The sequence below is a fragment of the Sorex araneus genome, chromosome 1, assembly GCF_027595985.1.
Source record: "Sorex araneus isolate mSorAra2 chromosome 1, mSorAra2.pri, whole genome shotgun sequence".
Classification (NCBI taxonomy): domain Eukaryota; kingdom Metazoa; phylum Chordata; class Mammalia; order Eulipotyphla; family Soricidae; genus Sorex; species Sorex araneus.
The window spans coordinates 10,896,206-10,914,475 of NC_073302.1; the positions used below are offsets into that span (position 1 = coordinate 10,896,206).

The following is an 18,270-nucleotide window of genomic DNA, read 5'->3' on the forward strand; positions in this document are numbered from 1 at the left end:
GTGTTTTTTGTTTTCATTGAACCATCATGAGATAGAGCACCGGTGTCCCCATTTCATTCTGCCACCCACACTCCCAGAGTGCATCTACAGCAGACACCTTTCTTCTCTCTTTCTCTCTTTCTCTCACTATCCTTCTTTCCGTTTAGGTATTATAGTTTGAAATACAGATACCAAATAATTTGCACGTATTTATCACTTTTCAGCAATCAGTTATTTCCACAGTGATCATTTCCAACTATCATTGTCCTAATGATCACATCTCTGTCCTAACTGCCCTCTCCCTCCAATGTGGCAAGTGGACAACTAGGGACCAGACTTCCTGACCCATGTTCCTACTGCAAATGAGTCCAAATGCAGGGCTGATAAAAAAACATTTTGGGATATAAAAAACTTATATGTTCTAGGGCACTCGGGTTTTTTCCAGATTCTGGCTATTGTAAACAGTGCTGCGGTGAACATATAAGTGCATATGTCACTTCGACTATACTTTTTGGCTTTTCTAGGTTATATTCCCAGCAGTGGTATTGCTGGGTCAAATGGGAGCTCAACCTCTAGTTTTTTGAGAATCGTCCATATTGTTTTCCAAAAGGGCTGAACTAGCCGCCATTCCCACCAGCAGTGTAGAAGGGTCCCTTTTTCCCCACGTCCTCTCCAACAGCGGTTGCTTTTGTTCTTTTGGATGTTTTCTAGTCTCTGTGGTGTGAGGTGGTATCTCGTGGTTGTTTTGATCTGCATCTCTCTGACGATTAGTGATGTAGAGCACTTTTTCATGTGCCTTTTGGCCATTCGTATCTCTCCTTGGTAAAGTTTCTGTTCATTTCTTCGACCCATTTTTTGATGGGGTTGGATGTTTTCTTCTTGTAGAGTTCAACCAGTGCTTTATACACCATTGATATTAACCCCTTATCTGATGGGTATTGTGTAAATATCCTTTCCCATTCTGTAGATAGTCTTTGTATTCTGGTCACTGTATCTTTTGCGGTGCAGAAGTTTTATACAATGGAATACTATGCAGCTGTTAGAAAAAATGAGGTCATGACGTTTTCATATAAGTGGATCAACATGGAAAGTATCATGCTAAGTGAAATGAGTCAGAAAGAGAGAGACAGACATAGAAAGATTGCACTCATCTGTGGAATATAGACTAATAGACTATAAGACTAACGCCCAAGAATAGTAGAAATAAGTACCAGGAGGTTGTCTCCATGGCTTGGAGGCTGGGCTCTCATTCTGGGTAACTCAGGGAAGGGACCACCAAGTAAAATGTGGTCAGAGGTCATGTGGGGGAAGGGTGATGCGGGCCGAATGCAGACTAGAGACTGAACACAATGGCCACTCAACACCTTTATTGCAAACCACAACACCTAATCAGAGAGAGCGAACAAAAGGGAATACCCTGCCATAGTGGCAGGGTGGGGTGGGGGGAGACGGGACTGGGGAGGGGGGGAGGGATGTTGGGTTTACTGGTGGTGGAGAATGGGCACTGGTGAAGGGATGGGTTCTCGAACTTTGTATGGGGGAAACATGAGCACAAAGATGTATGGATCTATAACTGTACCCTCACGATGACTCTCTAATTAAAAATAAACTAATAATAAAAAAAACTTATATGGGGCTAAAGCAACAGCACAGTGGGTAGGGCATTTGCCTTGCATGCTGCCAACCCGGGTTCGATTCCCAGAATCTCATATGGTCCCCTGAGCACTGCCGGGAGTTAATTTCTGAATACAGAGCCAGGAGTAACCCCTGTGCATCGCCGGGTGTGACCTAAAAAGGCAAATAAAAACACAGTATTAATACTCAAGATTAATTAATTAATTAACTTGAGATTAATATTCAAGAACAAGTTTTTAAAATACCAGAAAGAGACTGGGAGAAAAGGCAAGATCTAAAAAGTTATAACTAAAACTACACGTGACTTAAAGATTCTCTTCTCTATGACAAGTGAACACAGCATCAGGGAAGTCCCAGGAAGCAATGTAGAGCCCTCTGAGTGTGACTGGGACCCTCATACCAAATATCTAGCCTGCCTTTGTTTGATCTCTTCCGTATTCTCAACTTGTAAACAGGTATCAAAACTAAGTTATGAGATTGTTGAATCTGAAGAGACATAGATATGGTCACTAGCAAGAAGGAGAAATTTCCTGAGTTTCCCCATGGTCAGCATGGGGGAGTTTTGAAATCCTAACTCAGTGATGTGGTGATGTTTAATCTTTGCTTTTCTATGTCTCTATGTTATCTGTGCAAACCATCCGAGCATTCTGCTTTTATTAGTTATTAGTGATGTTTGATAAATACAGTATTTCTCTGATGGTATTTGTGAGTAAATGGGACCCATCTTTATGCCCACAGACACTTGGGCATCCGTTAATGATGGCCACATTACTGCACTGAGCATACAGGATCGGGTCCATTTCTTCATTTAGGTAAGCATGCAGACTTATTCCTTTGACTCCAGTCTCTCAATGGGTCAGAAATGGTCTAATCCACATTCTGGACATGCTATGTTTATCTCTTATGATCAGTTTCCACTGGTAGAGAAAGGGTGACTTAGTCTGATCACAAGGCTATATTGAGACGCTAAATTTAAAAGTATTCACTAATCATTCAGCCCTGTGTCTGGCAAAAAATCAGTGTTCAGTCTAGAAGAGGGATTGTGATAATCTTTCCTCAAACTAAATGTTTTTTTCATAAACCTTCAAGGTTCATAAATTTCCAAATTCTAGAATACTTATAGAAGGTTTGTGAAATTAGCCTGTCTAAACGGGTAACTCACTCTTTGTGAACATGGTCTATTCCTCTTTTCTGGGTGAAGGACTACAAATATCAAAAGTTAAATCCTGATCCTCTGAATGCATTTGGGAGTATATCCAGAGGCTGCAAAAAAAAGCACAGTAGAAATGAAGTCTGTACCTATATGTTAATTGCAGCACTATTCACAATAGCCAAAATCTGGAAACAACTCAAGTGCCCGAGAACAGAAGACTAGTTAAAGAAACTTTGGTACATTTACACAATGGAATACTGTGCAGCTATTAGGAGAGATGAAGTCATGAAATTTACTTATAAATGAATAGACATGAAGAGTATCATGCTATGTGAAATGAGTCAGAAAGAGAGGGACAGATATACAAGGACTGCACTCATTTGTGGAGTATAAAATGACATAACAAGACACCAACACCCAAGAACAGTACGGTGGGAAGATTGCTCCATAGTTGGAAGCCTGTCTCCAGAGTGGGCAGGGAGAGGACAGCTGGAATGGAGAAGAGATCACTAAGAAAATGATGGTTGAAGGATTGTGCGAATGGGAGATATGTGCCAGAAGTAGATAAAGGACTTAACGTGATAACCTCTCAGTATCTGCATTGTAAATCATAATGCCCAAAAGGAGAGAGAGAGAGTATGGGGAATATTTTCTGATATGGAGGCAATGGGAGGCTGGGAAAGCTGGGGGTATACTGGGGATATTTGTGGTGGAAAATGTGCACTGGTGGAAGGATGGGTGTTTTATCATTGTGTGATTATATCTCAGACATGAGAGCTTGTAACTGTACCTCACGGTGAACCAATAAGTTTTATTTTGAAAAAGTTAAATCCTATGAAAATCAAGGTTCTCCGTTTTTTATAGTTAATTATTTTATTGTGGTCTCTCCTCACATGATCAGTCACAATCCACCTTAGGGAACACCAAGAGATACAACCAGTGATCCTGAGCAGTTCAGTCTCTAAGAAATACTTGCCATCCTGCTATTTATCTTGAATACAAAGAAAAGCAAAGATTCCCTCCTTCCACTATGTTAGATTGATGTCACTTAGCATGTCAGGACATGCTAAAAATGAGGAGTAGGAGATCAGTAGTGTGCTGCAATTAAGAGACAGATTCTGGTGAAACACGTGTTCTCAATTCTTTCACCGCTATCTGTAGCAGCAATGCGACTTTGCACACTTAGATATTATAATTTTGCACACTCCTCTAACACAGACTTTGCATTGCTTGTTTACTCTTATGTATAGCACTTTGTATAGGGCTTTGTACAGAGCATGAATTAAGCTTTTGTTCAAAGTATTTTTCCAGATTAAGAAAAATATCTTACTATTAAAGATATTAACTGCCTCGGCAGTTGAAGACCTCTGGAACCCAGCCACAGCCATGCTCAAGGCCACTCTCCACACGTTCAGAGGAGCCAAAGGCATGAAGCAACCAGCAGAGGAACCCAGATGTGCAGGACCCGGGGCAGAGATCTCCAAGGTTCTTCGGATCCAATGTGTTTCTTCCACACAGATTATCCATTTTCCAGTAGCTAGGCAGTCACACAAGGAAACTGTCCCCAGTGCTGTGTAACTTCATCAATGGCCAATGTACAGAGACTATGAAACCAAGCTCCTGGAAGAGAGCAACACAGTCCTTTTCCCCCGATCCTGGCTGTCTTTTCTGTCACCCTTTGGAAGGGACAGGTTACGTTTCCTTCCCCCACTCCAAGCAGAACCTCTGCAGTTGAAGATCTCCAGAACCCAGCCACAGCCATGCTCAAGGCCACTCTCCACATGTTCAGACGAGTCTCAAGCATGAAGAAACCAGAAGAGGAGCCCAGGTGTGCTGGACCCTGGGCTGAGATCTCCAAGGGTGCTCAGATCGGGACTGTGTCTCTTTCACCCAGATTCTCCATTTTCCAGTAGCTAGGCAGTCACACCCAGAAAGGTCACCCAGTGCCATGTAATCCCATCAATGGTCAATGTCTTGAGACTATAAAAACAATCTCCTGGAAGAGAACGACACAGTCTCTTGCCCCCGCACATGTCTTTCTTCACTGGCGCCTCTCAGAGAGGTCGGATTGAGTTTTCCTCCCTGCCCCAAGCAGAGCTCTGCAGTTGAAGATCTCCGGAACCCAGCCACAGCCATGCTCAAAGCCACTCTAAACACGCTCAGACGAGTCTCATGCATGAAGAAACCAGCATAAGAACCCAGGTGTGCAGGAACCAGGGCTGAGATCTCCAAGGCTCCTTGGACGAGGACTGTGCCTCTTCCACCCAGATTCCCCATTTTACAGTAGCTAGGCAGTCACACCCAGAAAATGTCCCCAGAACTGTATAATCACATCAACGGCCAACATCCACAAACTATAAAACCAAGCTCTCAGAAGTGTATTTATATTCATATTCATATTATAGCATATTCATATCCCAAGTGCAGTAACAAATATATACATACCTCTCAAAGAGCCCACAAGCTACCAAGAGTATCCCGCCTGCATGGATAGAGCCTGGCAAGCTACCAGTGGTGTAGTCGATATGCCAAAAACAGTAACAATAGGTCTCATTCCCCTGACCCTGAGAGAGCCTCCAATCATTGGAAAATACGAGTAAGGAGAGACTGCTAAAATCTCAGGGCTGAGAGGAATAGAGACGTTACTGGTGCCCGCTCGAGTAAATGGATAAACAACGGGATGACAGTGATACAGTGAAGAAAATTACCTTATAAATTGTGAAAATGTTATGTATTTTTAGAACCCGAATGATACATGATAATTCATGAATACATACATGTAAGTTGTGAACAAAGACTAGTTAAAAAATAACAACACATTCATATAAAAATTTTGTTGCTATAATATCACTATTCAGGTTCTGAATATTTCCTTCTTTTTGACTCCCAGAAAAAAGAAGAGCATCATGAAGAGACATAATGAGACCACAGTGTCTGAATTCCTCCTCCAGGGTCTCCCTATCTCACCAGATCAACAGGGGTGGTTCTTGATGCTCTTCCTGGTCATATATCTGACCACCGTACTGGGAAACCTGCTCATTGTCCTGCTCATCAGGATAGACTCTCGCCTCCACACCCCCATGTACTTCTTCCTCAGTGTCTTGGCCTTCAACGATGTGTTTTTATCATCTGTCACAGTGCCCAAAATGTTGGTGGACATGCAGAGTAATCACAAGTCCATCTCCTATTCAGGGTGCATTTCTCAGTTATACTTTTTAATATTTTTTGCTTGTACTGATAATTTCCTTCTTGCAGTGATGGCCTATGACAGGTATGTAGCCATCTGTCAGCCACTCCACTACACCATGATCATGAGGCAAGAACGGTGTATCTTGTTAGTTGCTTGGTCCTGGATCTTCAGTTTCTCGCACACACTGATGCACACCCTGCTCTCCACCCAAGTATCCTTCTGTGGCGATATTACCATCCGCCATTTCTTCTGTGATCAAACTGCGTTGCTGGAGATTAGCTGCTCAGACACTTCACTCAATAACCTGGTCTTATTCACTGAGGGGGGTATGATTGTAGGTGTTCCATTCACTTTTATTATGGGATCATATATCTGCATATGGACCACTGTCCTAAAAAATCCTTCTGCTAAGAAATTCTTCAAAGTCCTTTCTACCTGTGGTTCCCATCTCCTCGTTGTAGCTTTATTCTATGGAACCATTGTAGAAGTGTACTTTTTCTCCTCACCAGCCATGTCCAGTGCTAAAGAAATAGCTGCTTCTGTGATGTATATGATAATCACTCCCATGCTGAACCCTTTCATCTACAGCCTGAGAAACAGAGATATAAAACAAGCACTTAAGTTGTTTGCTAATAAGGTGATGTTCTGCAAGTCAAACAGCTTAGTCTAAATGAGATAATGAATATATATACATATATATACAATTAAATAAGGAAGCTATTATATGAGAATTGATGTTCTGAGAGCTCAGATAAACCTGTTTACAAACACACATTTCAGAGAGGTCGCTATTCGTATGTCCCACCCAGCCAACATAAAACAGGATTTATTAACCAGACTGACCAGTAAAAAGAATGTTAAAGCAGAAAATCTTACAAAAATCATGTTTTCATTTTTTTACTTTGACATTCTCATTATAAATTTTTAATGTTTACTTTTCATTTCCTCTTAAGTATAGATTGATACCCTTCCTCAGAATCTCTACATCGCTGTCAGATGACTTTTGTATTAGTTCATCCCCACCACAAAATAACTGGGATTTCCCAGCTCTTCAGAACTGGAAGTGGCTACTACAATAATTGTACAGTTTTAAATGAATTTATTTTTTATTAAATAAGTATCATGATGCGATTTTGAAAACTTACATTCTCTATAGTATTCCAGGTACTTCAAATTTAATTATGAGGGGGTGTGGGAAATGCTTTCTGTCTTGATCCAGGTGACTATATATTGCATGCATTACTTGTCTAGATATTGAACATGATATGCTTTTAGGTTTGTGCACTTTCTTTATGCTCTGACACAACAGTATAAAGATGAATTAGGAAGGAATTAAAATAACCCATAACTTTCTGATTGAAAGGTTATTATGAAATATCTACATATATATGTAAATTACATAGATAATGGAAGTTTTGTATTTTACAATAGACATATTGTAACTTTGTATGTAAGATATAAAAATAATGTACACAAAATGTAGACACATATATGAGTATATTCATGCATAACCATGTAAAGATATAAATTATGGTCTTTATATCATTTATATATAGATTAAAAAATGAGTCCCATTGTCGTGGTGACCCAATGTTTCCATTTATCCACTTGATTGTTTTTCTCTCCTTTCTAATACTTTCCAGTTTCACTTTCATTCCAAGTTATTTAAACAAAAGTTCTGTCTCTTGCATCACTATCAAATATTAACAGGGATACCCTCTCCAAATCCATCACTCCAAAGAATGCAAGTTGGCACAAGTGTGAGTGATAATTTAGACTCTGGTCATAATTTAGTGATAATTTAGCAAGGCCACTCTGAGCTGTACAGAAACTAACTTACCTACAAGAATGAATGAAGACAAATTTTGAGGGACATATAAGGGACAAAACTGTAATGACACCATATGCACTAGTAACTAATATAGATACAATATAGTCTAGAGTGAAAACAGATCATTGAAAAATTACATATTTATGACACTTTAACAACACCTATATAGCTAAAGGAGCTCCTAGGATCACAACAATCACCAAACATTGCAATTTTGAAACTATTTCTCATTGTCCAGAGCAATGTTACAGTGAGTGGGGAGCTTGCTTTGCATGCATCTGACCTGGGTTTGATTCCCAGCCAGACTACAATATCCCAAGCACTACCTGGAATTACCCAAAGCACAGAGTCAGGAGTAAGTGTTTACCATATTTGGGTGTGCCAAAACCAAAGAGAGTGAGGGAGAGAGTGAGAAAGAGAGAGAAAGGCAAGCTATAGGCTCTTTACAATAAACAAAAAACAGTTCTATAAACAATTATAACTCAGTGAAAGGTGAGAAATTTGGTAAGTGTCCAGGTGGACGTGGCTATCAAAGAGATCCGAGTAGAAGTCGTGGATAACCTTTTCCATTACCCTTCTGGAAGATGTGATAGATCCATCAGGACGTCAGAGGGCAGTCATCTTGGTCTTATAGCGGGCCAATACTGCTGCGCTTCTCTCTTTCAGGTCTTCCTTTATCACTTCTCTTCAGAGCTTTGTGAGCTCGGATATTAGCTTGAGATTGCCTGAGGTTTGCGCCAAACCACATTGGCAAATGAACTCGAGCGTTTCTGAAGACAAGAGTCTATTTGTGGCTCTCTCTCGGCATTCCTCACACAATCCTGGAGGTGCTGAAACAGTCGATTGTATTCTTTGTCGTTGATGTCAACCACAACATCTCCCCATATTGCTGCAATAATACCAAAGAACTCCCAGTTGGTGGTCGTTCTGGGAGTTCTCTTCTTAAACTTTGCAGCCCTTTCTCCCTGCTCCATGAAGTAGAATTTCACGGGAAGGAGACGGTGGTCTGATCCAATTTGGAATTTGGGGACAACAGCAACATCGGTCAGGCAAAACCTTCGATCATGAGGCAGGAGCGATGTATTTCATTAGTAGCTTGGTCCTGAATCATCAGTTTTTCACACACACTGATCCACACCCTCCTCTTCTTGCAAGTATCCTTCTCTGATGTGAATTTGCTAAATTGCTGGAGATTAGCTGTTCAGACACTTTACTCAATAAACTGGCCATATAAACAGAGGCAGCTGTGATTATAAGTCTTCCATTCATTTGTATCATAGGCTCTTATATCTGCATATGAGCCAATGTCCTAAAAAATCCATGTGCTAAGAAATTCTTTAAAGTCCTTTCTACCTTTGGTTCCCATCGCCTCAGTATAGCTTTATGCTGTGGGACCATTGCCGAAGTGTACTTATTCTCCTTACCTGCTATATCCAGTGCTAAAAAAACAGCTGCTTAAGTGGATCGGCATGAAAAGTTTCATGCTGAGTGAAATGAGTCAGAAAGAGAGAGACAGACATAGAAAGATTGCACTCATCTATGACATATAGAATAACAGAGTGGGAGACTAACACCCAAGAATTGTAGAAACAACTACCAGGAGGTTGACTCCATGGCTAGGAGGCTGGCCTCACATTCTGGGGAAAGGGCAACTCAGAGAAGGGATCACCAACTATAATGTAGTTGAAGGCCATGTGGGAGAAGGGAGTTGCGGGCTGAATGAGGGCTAGAGACTGAGCACAGTGGCCACTAAACACCTTTATTGCAAACCACAATAGCTAATTAGAGGGAGAGAACAGAAGGGAATACCCTGCCACAGTGACAGGGTGGGGTGGGGGGAGATAGGATTGGGGAGGATGGGAGGGATGCTGGGTTTACTGGTGGTGGAGTATGGGCACTGGTGAAGGGATGGGTTCCCGAACTTTGTATGGGGGAAGCATAAGCACAGATGTGTATAAATCCGTAACTGTACCCTCATGGTGATTCATTAATTAAAAATAAATAAATTTATTTTAAAAAATAAGCCCTGAACACCCTGGGTGTGGTTCAAAAAATCAAAGGAAAAAAACTATAAAAAATCATATTTTACATTTGGTTATAAAAAATTAAATGTATTATGGAACTGTAAAAAAAAAACAGCTGCTTCTGTTATGTGCATGATAGTCACCCCCTGCTGAACTCTTTCATCTATAGCTTGAGAAATAAAGATATAAAATAAGCACTAAACTTCTTTGCTGCTCCATTAGTCTGTGGCTCTGCCTTTGTTCCAGTACCATGCTGTTTTAATTGTTACCACATTGTAGTAAAGTTTGAGTTTGGGGATTTTGATGCCTCCCATCATCTTTTTCCCAAGAATTGTTTTAGCTATCTATGGGCATTTGTTGTTCCATATGAATTGCAGCCTTTTTTGATCCATTTCTTTGAAGAAGTTCATGGTATCCTTATAAGATTGCATTGAATCTGTAGCATGCTTTGGGGAGTATTGCCATTTGGACAATATTGATTCTCCCTATCCATGAGCACGGTATGTTTCCATGATCTCATGTCCTCTTTTATTTCATGGAGTGGGGTTTTATAGGTTTTTTTGTAGAGGTCCTTTACTTCTTTAGTTAAACTGATCCCGAGATACTTGATTTTCTGGGGTACAATTGTGAAAGGGATTGCTTTTTTTATGTCCCTTTCCTGTGTCTCATTTTTTCATATAGGAAGGCCATGGATTTCGGGGTATTGATTTTATAGCCTGAGACTTTACTGTACAAGTCTATTGTTTCTAGGAGTTTCTTGGTAGAAGTTTTAGGATTCTCTAAATATAGTATATCATCTGTGAAAAGTGAGAGCTTGATTTCTTACTTTCCTATCTAGATGCCCTTAATGTTTTCTTTTTCTTGCCTAACTGCTATTGCAAGTACTTCCAGTACTACATTGAACAGAAGTGGTGAGAGTGGGCATCCTTGTTTTGTCCTTGATCTTAGAGGGAAGGCCCTTAGTTTTTCCCCATTGAGGATGATGCTTGCCATAGGCTTGTGGTAGATGGCTTTAACTATCTTGAGGAACGTTCCGTCTAAACACATTTCAATGAGAGTTTTCATCAGAAATGGGTGTTGGGTCTTGTCAAATGCTATCTTTGCATCTATTGATATGATCATATGGTGTTTATCTTTACTTTTGTTGATATGATGGATAATGTTGATTGATTTTTGAATGTTAACCACAATTGCATTTCTGGGATGAATCCCACTGGGTCCTGGTATATGATCTTTTTGATGAGTTGTTGGATTCTATTTGCTACTATTTTGTTGAGGATCTTTGCATTTGTGTTCATCAGAGATATTGGTCTGTAGTTTTCCTAGTGCTACGTGATGGGGAATTGATTGAAAAATTAATTTCACAACCTCCCCTGAAGTGCATTATTTGAGCAGATACAGTAGAGAAGTTTCTTTTCCACTGAAGAGCATATTAATGTATCATAATAACTGGGGGTATGGTGCCACCAACAGGTCAACCTGTACCTGTGAGGCGAGTGCATCAGTAACCTGTTTTGCTGATGAAGAGCACATTGTTGTTACTGGTACTGTTTTTGGCGTGTTAAATACATCATGGGTAGCTTTCCAGGCTCTCAAAGAGGGAGGGAGGCTTTTGGCTCCAGGAGATTCTTCCTGGAGGGAAGTTACTTTGCCTATTTAGGGACAACTACGAGCGTCTGGCAGAGACCCACAACCAGCCCTGTCGGACATGTTCATTGGCTACATTGGTGTTTGGAAAATATCCAAGACATTCCTGTGTCCAGAAGGAACTTAGCATGTAGTTCCATTCCAGGGGCCCTTGATACCTGGAAAACTCTCTCAGGTGACCTGAGCAGCTCTGCTCAACCACCTCTCCAAGGTTAAATTGGGCTGTGGCAATTACCTTCTTTTCTTTAATCAGGAGCTCAGGGACTTTGACTTAGTCCTCTATGAGGTTTAAAAATGGTTTCTTTAATAACTTGCAGGTCAAGGACAGACACAGAAAGCTCAGGAGATTATGGGCTCACAGAAGTTTCCATCCCATTGTTTTGTTCTTCCTAAGTACTGCAGAAGCTGAAGACTTGCAGACTAGTATGACAATGTTCTAGACCTACCAAGAGTGAAGATATCAGAGTGAGCTTATAATAGTAGGACAGAATTTTCTGTCTCTGTGTGTAGAGAAGGATGTACATGCATCCCAGTGCATATGCTGTATGATGAATTCTTGCTTGTGAGAAATGATAAAATGTGTGTTTCCTTAATAGGTGTCTGTATCTATGTGATATCTCTAATAATTCAGTATGAAAAACAGATATAGAGGGACTTGAAAGGTAGGATAAGAGGGAAGATATATGTCTTGCAAATACCTGGTTTGATCTGCACATTGCCAAATAATTCCCAGGCACCACCAGGAGGGACTGCAGATCATGGAGCCAGTAATAAACTCTTAATACAATTGAGTGTGGCTCAAAAACAAAGTTTTCTTTGTTTTGATTGAACCATCATGAGATAGAGCACTGATGTCCCCATTTTCATTCTGCCACCCACACTCCCAGTATATATCTACAGCAGACACCTTTCTTCTTTCTTTCTCTCTTTCTCTCACTATCCTTCTTTCTTTTGGGGTATTATAGTTTTAAATACAGATACTGAATAATTTGCACATATTTATCACCTTTCAGCATTCAGTTTTTTCCACGGTGATCATTTCAAACTATCATTGTCCTAGTGATTGCATCTCTATCCTAACTGCCCTCTCCCTCCAATGTGGCAAGTGTACAACTAGAAACCAGACTTTCTGAGCCATGTTCCTACTGTAAATGAGTCCAAATGCAGGGCAGACACAAAATCATTTTGGGATATAAAAAAAATATATGGGGCTGGAGCAATAGCACAGTGGGTAGGGCTTTTGCCTTGCACGGGGTCGACCCGGGTTCGATTCCAGGAATCCCATATGGTCCCCTGAGCACCGCCAGGAGTTAATTTCTGAGTACAGAGCCAGGAGTAATCCTTGTGCATCTCTGGGTGTGACCCAAAAAGGCAAAAAAAAAACATAGTATGAGATTAATACTCAAGAACAAGTTTTAAAAAAAAAAAGAGACAGGGAGAAAAGGCATGATCTAAAAAGTTATAACTAAAACTACAGGTGACTTAAGACTCTTTTCTCAATGACAAGTTAACACAACATCAGGGGAGTCCCAGGAAGCAATGTAGAGCCCTCTGAGTGTGACTGGGACCCTCATACCAAATATCTATCCTGCCCTTGTTTGATCGCTTTCATATTCGCAACTTGTAAACAGGTATCAAAATTAAGTCATGAGACTGTTGAATCTGAAGAGACATAGGTATGGTCACTAGCAAGAAGGAGAAATTTCCTGAGTTTCCCCCATGGTCAACATGGGGGAGTTTTCAAATGCTAACTCAGTGATGTGGTGATATGCAATCTTTTTTTTTAATGTGTCTTATTTTATCTCTGCATGTCATCTAAGCTTTCGGCTTTTAATAGTTATTAATGATGTTTGATAAATACAGTATTTTCTGATGATATCTGTGGTAAATGGGACCCTTCTTTATGCCCACAGACACTCAGGAGTCTGTCAGTGATGGCCACATTCCTGCATTGAGCATAAAGGATTGGGTGGATTTCTTCTTCTAGGTAAGTATGCAGACTTGTTCCTTTGATTCCAGTCTCTCAATGGGTTAGAAATGGTCTAATCCACATTCTGGACATGCTATGTTTGTCTTTTACATTCAGTTTCCACTGGTAGAGAAAGGGTAACTTAGTCTCGATCACAAGGCTATATTGAGATGCTAAATTCAAAAGTATTCACTAATCATACAGCCCTGTGTCTGGCAAATAATCAGTGTTTAATCTAGAAGAGGGATTCTAATAATCTTTCCTCAAACTAAATGTTTTTGTCATAAACCTTCAAGGTTCATAAATTTCCAAATTCTAGAATACTTATAGAAGGTTTATGAAATAAGCCTGTCTAAACAGGTATCTCACTCTTTGTGAACATGGTCTGTTCCTCTTTTCCTGGGTAAAAGGCCACAATAATCAAAAGTTGAATCCTGACCCCACAATACCACTTTATGGTAATATATCCCGAGGCTTCAAAAAAGCACAGTAGAAATAAAATCTGTACCTAGATGTTCATTGCAGCACTGTTCACAATAGCCAAAATCTAGAAACAACCCAAGTGCCCAAGAACAGAAAACTGGTTAAAGAAACTTTAGTACATCTACACACTGGAATACTATACAGATATTAGGAGAGATGAAGTCATGAAATTTGCTTATAAGTGGATAGACATGAAGAGTATCATGCTATGTGAAATGAGTCGAAAAGAAAGAGACAGATATAGAAGGACTGTCCCTTTTATACTCATTTGTGGGGTATAAAATAACATAATAAAAGACCAACACCCAAGGACAGTAGGGTAGGAAGAATGCTCCATAGTTGGAAGCCTGCTTCCTGAGTTGGCAGGGAGAGGACAGCTGGAATGGATAAGAGATCACTAAGAAAATGAAGGTTGGAGGATTGAGTGGAATGGGAGATATGTGCCGGAAGTAGATAAAGGACCAAACATGATAGCTCTCAGTATCTGCATTGCAAACCATAATGCCCAAAAGTAGAGAAAGTATGGGGAATATTGTCTGCTATGGAAGCAGTGGGAGGGTAGGAAAGGTGGGAGTATACTAGGGATATTGGTGGTGGGGAATGTGCACTGGTGGAGGGGTGGGTGTTTGATCATTGTGTGATTGTAACTCAGACATGAAGCTTGTAACTATATCTCACGGTGAATCAATAAATTTTTTAAAAAAGTTAAATCCTGTGAAAATCAAGGTTCTCTGTTTTTTATAGTTAACTATTTTATTGTGGTGTCTCATCACATAATCAGTCACAATTCACCTTAGGGAGCATGGAGAGATAGAACCAGTGTCCCTGCGCAGTTCAGTCTCTAAGAAATACTTGGCATCATGCTATTTATCTTGAATACAAAGGAAAGCAAAGATTCCCTCCTTCCACTATGTTAGAATGTTGTCACTTAGCATGTCAGGATATGCTAATAATGAGGAGTAGGAGAGCTTGTGTGCTGCAATTAAGAGACAGATTCTGGTTAAACACATGTTGTCATTCCTTTCACAGCTATCTGTAGCAGCAATGCGACTTTGCACACTTAGATATTATAATTTTGCACACTTCTTTAACACTGAGACTTTGCATTGCTTATTTATTCTTGTGTATAACACTTTGTATAGGGCTTTGTACAGAGCATGAATTAAGCTTTTGTTCAAAGTATTTTTCCAGATTAAGAAAAATATCTTAATATTAAAGATATTAACTACCTCGGTAGCTGAAGACCTCTGGAACCCAGCCACAGCCATGCTCAAGGCCACTCTCTACATGTTCCACACGTTCAGAGGAGCCAAAGGCATGAAGGAACCAGCAGAGGAACCCAGATGTGCAGGACCCGGGGCTGAGATCTCAAGGCTGCTCGGATCGGGACTGTGTCTCTTCCACTCAGATTCCCCATTTTCCAGTATTCTAAGTAGTAACACAAAGAAAGTTCTCCCAGTGCCATGTAATCCCATTAGTGGCCAATGTCCAGAGACTATAAAAACAAGGTTCAGGAAGAGAATGACACAGTCTCTTGTCCCCGCAAATGACTGTCTTCACTGGGGCCCCTCAGAGAAGGCGGATTGATTTTCTCTCCCCGCCCCAAAAAAGAGCCTCTGCAGTTGAAGATCTCAGGAACCCAGCCTCTGCCATGCTCAAGACCACTCTCCACACACTCAGACGAGCCTCACGCATGAAGAAACCAGCATAAAAACCCAGGTGTGCGGGAACCAGGGCTGAGATCTACAAGGCTCCTTGGACCGGGACTGGGCCTCTTCCACCCAGATTCCCCATTTTTCAGTAACTAGGCAGTCATACCCAGAAACTGCTCCCAGTACCGTGTAATCCCATCAACAGCCAACATCCACAGACTTTAAAACCAAGCTCCCGGAACTGTATTTATATTCATATACATATTATGGCATATTCATATCCAAAATTCAGTAACAGCTATGTAAATACCTCTCAAAGAGCTCGCAATCTACCAAGAGTATCCCGCCTGCACAGACAGAGCCTGGCAAGCTATCAGTGCTGTATTCGATATGCTAAAACAGTAACAATAGGTCTCATTCCCCTGACGCAGAGAGAGCCTCCAATCATTGGGAAAGAGGAGTAAGGAGAGGCTGCTAAAATCTCAGGGCTGAGAGGAATAGAGACGTTACTGGTGCCCACTCGAGAAAATTAATAAACAAAGGGATGACAGTGATACAGTGAAGAAAAATACCTTATAAATTGTGAAAATGTTATGTACTTTTAGAACCCGAATGATACCTGGTGATTCATGAATACATATATGTAAGTTGTAAACAAAGACTAGTTAAAAAATAACAGTTTCATATAAAAATTATGTTGCTATAATTTTTAATAGCTATTCAGTTCTAAATATTTTCTTCTTTTTGACTCCCAGAAGAAAGAGGAGCATCATGAAGAGACAGAATGAGACCAGAGTTTCTGAATTCCTCCTCCAGGGTCTTCCTATCTCACCAGATCAACAGGGCTGGTTCTTGACCCTCTTCCTGGTCATATACCTGACCACCGTGCTGGGGAACCTGCTCATCGTCCTGCTCATCAAGATAGACTCTCGCCTCCACACACCCATGTACTTCTTCCTCAGTGTCTTGGCCTTCAACGACGTGTTTTTATCATCTGTCACGGTTCCCAAAATGTTGGTGGACATGCAGAGTAATCACAAGTCCATCCCCTATTCAGGATGCATTTCTCAGGTATACTTTTTAATATTTTTTGCTTGTACTGATAATTTCCTTCTTGCATCGATGGCCTATGACAGGTATGTAGCCATCTGTCAGCCACTCCACTACACCATGATCATGAGGCAGGAACGATGTATCTTGTTAGTTGCTTGGTCCTGGATCTTCAGTTTCTCACATGCACTGATGCACACCCTGCTCTCTATCCAAGTGTCCTTCTGTGGTGACATTACCATCCGCCATTTCTTCTGTGAACTAACAGCATTGCTGGAGGTAAGCTGTTCAGACACTTCACTCAATAATCTGGTCATATTCATTGAGGGAGGAATGATTGTAATTATTCCATTCACTTTTATTATGGGATCATATATCTGCATATGGGCCACTGTCCTGAAAAATCCTTCCGCTAGGAAATTCTTCAAAGTCCTTTCTACCTGTGGTTCCCATCTCCTCGTTGTAGCCTTATTCTATGGAACAATTGCAGAAGTGTACTTTTTCTCCTCTCCAGCCATGTCCGGTGCTAAAGAAATAGCTGCTTCTGTGATGTATATGATAGTCACCCCCATGCTGAACCCTTTCATCTACAGCCTGAGAAACAGAGATATAAAACAAGCACTAAAGTTGTTTGCTAATAAGGTGATGTTCTGCAAGTCAAACAACTTAGTCTGAATGAGATAACGAATATATATATACATATAAATAAATAAATAAATAAATAAGGAAGCTATTATATGAGATTTGATGTTCTGAGAGCTCAGATTAACCTGTTTACACACACACATCTCAGAGAGGTTGGTATTCTTATGTCCCACCCTGCTGACATAAAACAGGTTTTATTAACCAGACTGAACAGTAAAAAGAATGTTAAAGGAAAAGTACCTTACAAAAATCATGTTTTTAATTTTTTTTTATTTTGACATTCCCATTATAAATTTTTAATGTTTACTATTCATTTCCTATTAAGTATGGATTCATACCCTTCCTCAGAATCTCTACATAGCTGTCAGGTGACTATTGTATCTGTTCATCCCCACCAAGTATAACTGGTATTTCCCAGCTCCCCAGAACTGGAAATAGTACCTACAATAATTGTACAGTTTTAAATAAATTTATTTTTTATTAAATAAGTTTCAGGATGCGAATTTGAAAACTTTCGTTGTCTATAGTATTCCAGGTACTTCTTCAAAATTAATTCTGAGGAACTGTCAGAAATGTTTTCTGTCTTGACCCAGGTGACTATTTAATGCATGCATTACTTGTCTAGATATTGAACATGATATGCTTTTAGGTTTGTGCACTTTCTTTATGCTCTGACACAACAGTATAAAGATGAATTAGGAAGGAATTAAAACAACCCATAACTTTCTGATTGAAAGGTTATTATGAAATAACTTCATATATATGTAAATTACATAGATAATGGAAGTTTTGTATTCTACAATAGACATTGTAATTTTGTATATAAGGAATAGAAATTATGTACACAAAATGTAGACACATATATGAGTATATTCATCCATATCCATGTAAAAATATAAACTACGGTCTTTATGTCATTTATACATAGATTAAAAAAATGAGTCCCATTGTGGTCGTGACCAAATGTTTCCATTTATCCACTTGTTTTACTCTCCTTTCTAATAATTTCCAG

The 18,270-nt window shown here is 40.1% G+C and overlaps 1 protein-coding gene across 1 annotated transcript; it reads left to right on the forward strand.

The window, feature by feature from the left end:
* The first annotated feature begins 5,673 nt into the window (after positions 1 to 5,673).
* On the forward strand, positions 5,674 to 17,288 carry LOC129403277 (olfactory receptor 1J4-like). The gene is made up of 2 exons (XM_055129913.1): positions 5,674 to 6,168; positions 16,326 to 17,288. The coding sequence occupies exons 1-2, from the start codon at positions 5,674 to 5,676 to the stop codon at positions 17,286 to 17,288; spliced, it is 1,458 nt and encodes a 485-aa protein (XP_054985888.1).
* Positions 17,289 to 18,270: the final 982 nt, after the last annotated feature.

What these genes read in the sequence shown, in the direction of transcription:
- LOC129403277 (XM_055129913.1), top strand. Translation starts at nt 5,674, where the DNA reads ATGAAGAGACATAATGAGACCACAGTGTCTGAATTCCTCCTCCAGGGT. An exon ending in ACACCCTGCTCTCCACCCAA is followed by an intron (nt 6,169 to 16,325) that starts GTATCCTTCTGT and finishes CCCAGAAGAAAG; the next exon opens with AGGAGCATCATGAAGAGACA.